This window comes from Aphelocoma coerulescens, chromosome 1A (genome assembly GCF_041296385.1).
Source record: "Aphelocoma coerulescens isolate FSJ_1873_10779 chromosome 1A, UR_Acoe_1.0, whole genome shotgun sequence".
Lineage (NCBI taxonomy): Eukaryota > Metazoa > Chordata > Aves > Passeriformes > Corvidae > Aphelocoma > Aphelocoma coerulescens.
Genome location: NC_091014.1, coordinates 26,921,078 through 26,928,577, shown reverse-complemented (window position 1 = coordinate 26,928,577; position 7,500 = coordinate 26,921,078). Strand labels below are relative to the sequence as shown.

The 7,500-nt window shown below is 34.5% G+C and overlaps 1 protein-coding gene across 6 annotated transcripts in view; it reads left to right on the top strand.

The window, feature by feature from the left end:
* The window catches only part of FOXP2 (forkhead box P2), a 411,700-nt gene that overhangs the window by 353,541 nt on the left and 50,659 nt on the right, over positions 1 to 7,500 (top strand). For all 6 annotated transcript variants that reach the window (XM_068997250.1, XM_068997215.1, XM_068997225.1 and 3 more), the window contains 2 exons: positions 3,298 to 3,511; positions 5,127 to 5,231. In XM_068997250.1, coding sequence (XP_068853351.1) covers positions 3,298 to 3,511; positions 5,127 to 5,231 — 319 coding nt within the window. The remainder of the gene's footprint in view (positions 1 to 3,297; positions 3,512 to 5,126; positions 5,232 to 7,500) is intronic.

Genomic DNA, 7,500 nt, shown 5'->3' with positions numbered 1-7,500 from the left:
ACTTCTGCTACAACAACACAGAAGAAAAACCCTTTTTAATAGTTCTTAGGAGTAAACAGTTCTTTTTAAGACCTTTCTTTTACTCAAAGAATTAAGTCCAACAGAACTCATGACAAAAAAGATTGATACTAAAGAAATAAGAAATTACAAAATTTTACAGTTAAAATATATACGCATTGTTATTGTTGAAGTAAATTAATCTCTTTTTTGCTTTTGCCTTGATGTTTTTTCACTATAGTGAATTACATACAAGTATTTAATTATTCTATTTTTAAATTAAACCTTCAGAATTGAATTAAGGTAATACATGCTGGATGTGGTAAAAGTATGTTTTTCTCCTTCTTCTGTGCTGCGAGAGATGTAGCATAGTTATGCAGAAGGATTTACATGTATAAGACAAATACTTTTATATGCATCCATTCAGATTTCTCGGTTACACAGATGGCTAGAACACTGAAAGTAACACAGGGGATTCGTGTTTGTAAATTATTGGTCATAGGGTCCTGTAAACCACAAATTATTATTGACAAAGGGTTTACATCTGATAGTGTGGAAAGATGTATCTTACAAGTACAGCTGTGAGGTTTGCATGTATAAACAGTATTTTATTCACGTATAGTTTCTGCCTTTAAAGAACAGGAATGTTTCCCATGTTTTCTTGATGGTCAGGTATCGCAAATAAGATGCAATAGGTGTTTTAGAATCTGTTTTGTGATCAGGTCTTCACTATGCCATATCCAAAACCAGTGGTTTGCTGTGAGTTACTTCCATGTATTGCTGTGTTGATGCTAGTTAAATGCAAAGAAACTGTAAATCACAGCAGTAAAAAAGCCCAAGCAAACTAAACAAACAAAAAACTACCAAAACCCCAAGTTTTGATTGGTCCATGTTGGAAAAGGAAAAGCTTGCATGGATGGCTTTTATAACTGATAGTTTTATTAAACATTTATTGAAACATAAAAATAGGGTAGATAGAGGTGAAAAGAGTTACAAAAGTAATATCAAAATCCCCAAATTCTTGGTGTTTGTAAGTTTCAAAGCAAATCAGTATTTGACCTTTTTATTATAGTCCATAATTTTTATTCCACTCTTGGTCCTCTTTTTGATCCTTTCCCCTTTAATATATTGTGGAGAGGGTATTTTAAGGGTTGTCACAACCCATGAAACTTTAAAACTTACCCTACTTTTGCATCCAGACTGAAATGTCTGTCAGCCATTTTACAAGTCTCTTGTAAAAAGAGAGTTCGACTTTTTTAGACACAGAAACCACAAAATTGCCATAATTTACAATTAATTACAAATCCACTTATTAACTTTATACTTTTTAAATGCCTGCCCTTAATCCTTTTATCCTAAAAGGCAGCCTTTCAGGGTCCTCCGAAGAAGTGATAAAATTAACCAGCCTGAGCCTAGAGAGAAATTTCTTTCTGATTTCAAAAAACGCTAGGTGAGCTAGGCAGCCTGGAGGCACAGCTCCATCCTCAGCAGAAGGCGCCGCCCCGCAGACGCCCAGACGGGCAGGAGATCCCTGTCCGTGGGACAGACCATTGCTGCAGCTGTTCCCAGCCCTCCTACATTCACTCAGCTCGTGGGGACGCTCTTACTCAGCTCTCAAATTTGATGATTTGATCAAACCTCAAATTTGAGGTTTGATGATCTCAAATGAAATTTCTGTCACTAGAAGATGTGATATCTGATTACCTAAACAGATGGTTTTATTCTTGGTTTTTGGTTTTTTTTGGGACAGAATTAGTTTATTTTTTCCAACAGGAGGAGGAAGGGAAGACTTTGAAGTAAATAATGTACTTTGTATATCATGCCACCTAAATGAATACATGATTTCGTTTTGATTTGTGATTACATTTGCAGGTAACTGTTATTTACAACACTAAAACGGGGTTTTTGCTGTATTGCTGGAACATAGCTCATGAACTCAGTCGTAATTACTTACCTTCATTAAACAATTACAACCAGTATTACCATCACTCCTGTTCCCCATCTCTCTAGTGCAATAAATTAGAGGTTGGCTTCTTTGCTTGCTTCCTTATATACAAATATGATATAAACTCCAGTTTAGGACTTGCAATTAACTCTTTTTCACTTTTTCCTTAGCTGAATTTGCCAATGGGTGTTGGTACCTAAGGTAAAGAAGCAGGACTCAAAAAAAAAAGTCTCCTCCACCCACTTTGTTTCCATACTACATCCAGATAAATTATTATCTCTGTAAATAACTATTAATCTGTTTCTTAATAGCTTTGAATACTTCATGAGATAGCTACTGAGAAATATTAAGGAACTTCCTGAGCTGTTTCAAAATTTTTTGTTGAATCTGTTTTAGTAGTCTGAGTTTGTATGTTCTCAAAATAAGACATTATCTAATAAACAGGTTTGCCAGTCAGTGAAAAACAGTCTTTACATCTTTCTACTGTATCTTACTTACCAAACAAAATATACTCAGTGAAATTTTTGAATGAAAAAAATGCTTTCTAGTACTTCTCAGGACCAGAAATGTGAGCTCTTTCATTGAAAAAAAAAAAAAAAAAGGTAATACTTTGATTCAAACAGCATCAGCATTTTGAATGTTTTGCATTCCAGCAGATCTAGATACCACGACCATATGTTACCTAATTTCAGTTGTTGAGATGAAATACAGAAGCCAGGTTTTAAGATACTTCCGGGCCAAACTATGTCAGGCTGAAAAACCTGGCTTTGAAATCACAAGGTCTCTGGGCTTCACATTCTTTTCTGCATTTAATCTAGTATTCTTCAAAAGTCAGATGTCAAACTTACAAAGTCTGGCAGTGACAGAAGGTGTATGTATTTCTGGTGAACTCTTCATCTTTCAAAATCTGGATTTCCTATCTCAGCTGCATGTTCGGTGGCAAGATAAGAGAATGCTCACAGCCCGTCTCTTGCCTGTGTTTTGAAGTCTTTACTTCAGGCAGAAGCATTTGTACTGTAGGTTTCCATGACTCATGCAAACTTGAGCCACACAACCCTAACACATATGTATGAATACATTCAACAAGACATTGCTTTTTGTGACCTAGGATGAATCCTGGAAACTACAAATTTCCAGGCTGCAAGTGGAGTAGAGAGCAAGTTTAAGCTCTTTTTTGTTTTATGTTTCTGAATTTATGGATTTATGAATTTATGAATTTATGTTTTACTACATGTTGATTGTGCTGGTAAAACAGCATCAGCTTTATTGTTGGCATTAATCCATTAATAACACTGAGCTCATTATATGAAACTCTTTATTTTGTTATATTAGTGGGGCTCTCTTTCATTTTATAGCTGGCTTAAGTCCTGCTGAGATTCAGCAGTTATGGAAAGAAGTGACTGGAGTTCACAGTATGGAAGACAATGGCATTAAACATGGAGGGCTAGACCTCACTACTAACAATTCCTCCTCTACTACCTCCTCCACCACTTCCAAAGCATCACCACCAATAACTCATCATTCCATAGTGAATGGACAGTCTTCAGTTCTAAATGCAAGGCGAGACAGGTAATTCTGATGAGATTTCAACTGTGCTTATCCTTTGACATAAAGCGGTTGTATAACATCTTAAGTCACATTATTTCCAATCAAAAAATAGCACTTAATTCAGGTTACTTAAGAGATCATGGAGAATTTGATTTTCCAGAATTGTTTATCATCAGGGCATAATTTTCAGTAATGATGTCTAATTGTGCAGACACGACAAAATTACCTGCGTGTGGTTTTATAACACATGAACTTATGGTAGTTTGGGTAAAAGTCAGAAATCAAGAATCAAGTGAGCTGGTGAAGAGCTGTCAATGGACATTTGTGGGCACTTTTGTACGTGCATAGTTTCATTCATATTTAGCACACCTGGCAGTCAGGCCCTTCTGTTGAATCACATTCCTGGTTTCATTGACAATGTATGTCTGTATGAGTTGTCGAGGCTGTAATTCAGTGCAAAGATTCCGTATTAAAAGTGCTTCAAAACAGTATATTAAAGCAGCTCTCATGTTGTTTGCTTCTTGTGAAAAGAACCACTGAATTTCCCTTCTTTTATGCATGACAGTAATGAAGTTGACATACTTCATACAAATTTTCAATGTTGTTAGTGTAATAGAGTAGAATTCCACCATGTGGATGAAGTTAAAATCATTTTTCTGACACATTGATAGATATTATTTACTGTTCCTTGATTTCAAGTAATGGATTAAATGCAAGAGTATGTAGTATCTGTAGCACTTACCAGTAAATATATTAGTGTAGTCAGGTATAGATAATCTCAATATAAGATGAAATTTAATTGTATCTATATAACCTATATATATTGTAAGTAATTTTATTTTCAAATACATTTTCTATTTAAGTAGTTTAATACTTATAATATGAGACAATGATTTAAGTGTCTCTCATCCTCATGTGACTGTGAGAACAGTTTTTCATCATTATTTTGTATTATTTAAAAATCTGAATATCTTTATAGTAGTACTTTTAGTTAGTATTACTTGTGGTTATATCTCACAGAATGGTTCTTTGCTTCAGGATGTTGCCCACATCCATGGAACAATTCCCTGAATTTCTTTGATAACTCATCATGGATGAAACTATTGCAGATGTTCCAGAAAAAGGCATGGAGTACAGCTAGGGATTTTAATGAGGCTAAATAGTTAAAGAAGGCAATGCTTGTGAACAAAAATATTTATTAATGGAAGCAACTTTATTTTTATACACATTGAGGAGAAAATTCAAATATTTTTTTGAACATTCACAATATTCAGAAATTCTGACTGTCAGTCTTCAATATTTATACTCAGAATTGATCAGTTCTGAGTGTATTTTTTATTATAGGTAAATGTTACACCAAGGTCATATGGCATAATTAGCATACGGTATTATACAGTCATCTTATTTTTTCATCCTTTATTAACAGTCATCTTTGGCTCTATTTCTTCTCTAATTGGAACATCATCTAGCCTTGGCAGTTGAACTATTCAATAGAACGATTAAATTTTTCTGACTGCTCTGAGCTAAATTGACCTGTTTTGACCTGTTTGTCACTGATCGTAACCTGACAGGCGCTAGCAGCCTCCAACGATTATGGCTTTTGAGATGAATCTGATGCCTTATTCTTTTGCTACAGCTCATCACATGAGGAGACTGGGGCCTCCCATACTCTCTATGGTCATGGAGTTTGCAAGTGGCCTGGCTGTGAAAGCGTTTGTGAAGATTTTGGACAATTTTTAAAGTAGGTGGATTTTTATTCATTGGTAGAAAATGTTCAAGGCAAGAGAAAGTGCAAGATGGCAAACAAAGTTTTACTGTAAACCATATCAGAGAGTTTTTTTGCGTGTTTCGAGCAACTGGATAATCGAGGCTATCGGTAGAGGGTCAAACTGTTATCCTTTCTTTCATGTCGAACACTTTTGCAGGCCTTTCAATAGCACAGTGTTTAATCCTCTTATTATCCTTTACTGAAATGGAGCCTCAGAAAATTTGAAGAGATGCTTTAGATTTTATATTGGATAGTAGGAGTATGAAAAAGCACATTTTAAATTCTGACAGTTTGTGTGAAGTGGGAATTACTGTGTATAGTATAAATAAAAAAGCACCGAGGACTAAGCATGACCATTTAACTCTTACTTGCTAATCTGTTTTTGCTTTTGTTCTTGAATGTGCACAAGATACATAGAAAAAAACCCACAGTGTACAGGTGGGTTTGCACCTTTCAGGACTGAAAAGTGATGTCAAAAGTTTTCCTTTTTCAGTATTTGGTTTAGCCAGCTATTTTCTAAATCAGAGCATTTAGGAAATAAGTGACACAGCTTTTCCTTTTCATCTGCAGCTTCAAACTGCAATGGATTTCTGCAGTTTTTCCTTTTTTTTTATTTCAAAGTATTTACTAATATTTCTGTATTCATCTGAATTTTCAACAACAGCACTGATTTGCTACCTATGTACATTATAGACTGGTCTTTGTTAGAAGAGCCATACTCATTTGGCATGCAATAGATCTTAATGGAAAGCTACAGATAGGCTTATATAGATGAGTAACTTCAGGGGCTGAGACTCTTATGTTGTCATGGTGCAGCTAACAGGGTGAATGAACTGTTTCATGCTTCATCAACAATTAAGTTAATTAGCTCATTTGAAATTGCACTGCTTTGTTGCCAGGATGTTGGCAGAAACATCAAAAAGATGTGTTTACAAATGGCAAACTACAGGGTATATAACAGAAGCACCTTAACAGCAGACCATAACTACTCAGTATCACAATAACTTTTATAATAGAATTATAGCAATACTATTCATAAAGTATTTGCAATGCTTTCTCTGTCTTTCAGTTTTTAATTAAGTAACTTACACTGACTTGCAAATTGTACATAGGTATCACTCCTGACAAATTTTTGTTTATTAGAGCATTAAGTGGAATGTCAAAACAATGGCTTATTATTAAAAAAAACTGTATAGGATTTAAAATAACCTAATTAACATAAGTTTGTATTAAAAGGAAAATGAAATCTCCCAAATTCAATGTAGTGTTCTAAGTATTATTAATAATAAGAATTTAAACTCATTTAGCTTAAGCATTTTCCTTTTAAAGAAAAACTACATTTCCTGAATATGTCCATCCATCTAGCCTATAGTGATGCTAATTCTTTGGGCAGACTTTGCACATCTATTATGTCAGGTCTCTTGTTATAATCCATGATCAGTAAAACCATTTTGATTAAGGCAGTGTAGTGCTAGGTTTACAGATGCTCTTCCTTTCCTGAACCAAATAACCCTGGAAAATGTGAAAGTGACATATAACATCTTGATAATTCTGGTGTAGAGCCAATCAGGGTTTACAGCAGTGTCATGGCTTTTTGTCCTGTACGTCAGCAGAAGATGTTTGAGAATATTTTATTACTTCTTCTTTTCATTCAAGTCTGTTTACTCTGCCCTTAAAACAAATAAGAAGTCCTGATGCTGAATAGGAGAGTTTGTTTATGAAATAGAAATATTCCTTCGTTTTACACTAGCGTTAAGATGGAAATCAATACATAACCTTGCATTAGATTCTTTAGTACCTTTTCATGTTCACACTAATGCAAAATCCCTATTACAATTAAAAAACATTTTCTTTCAATTAAATATCAACTTTTAGTCCAAAGATTGACCACTTTTCCAACCCATTAACTTTATAGGGGATGACAGGACTAATGGCTGTAGTTTTCAAGGCTTTGCTCTTAGTCTAATCTTTGTTGCGATGTTTCAGGTTTTCTGACTTGAAACAATATGATACCTGTGTTAAGAGAGTTAATGCAAGTATATTGTACCTAAATGAAATATTAATAAGGTACACTACCCCAGTCTAGTAGTCTGTATTTCTGTAATATGCTTATGACAACTTTGAAGAGTGCCTGGTTTATGAAGTGAACTGCAACTTCTGCTCAGAAAATGGTTTACCTCGAAACTTGATCTGAAAAACAAACAAGCAGAGGCTCCAAGAAGGATTAGGACAGAAAACACCA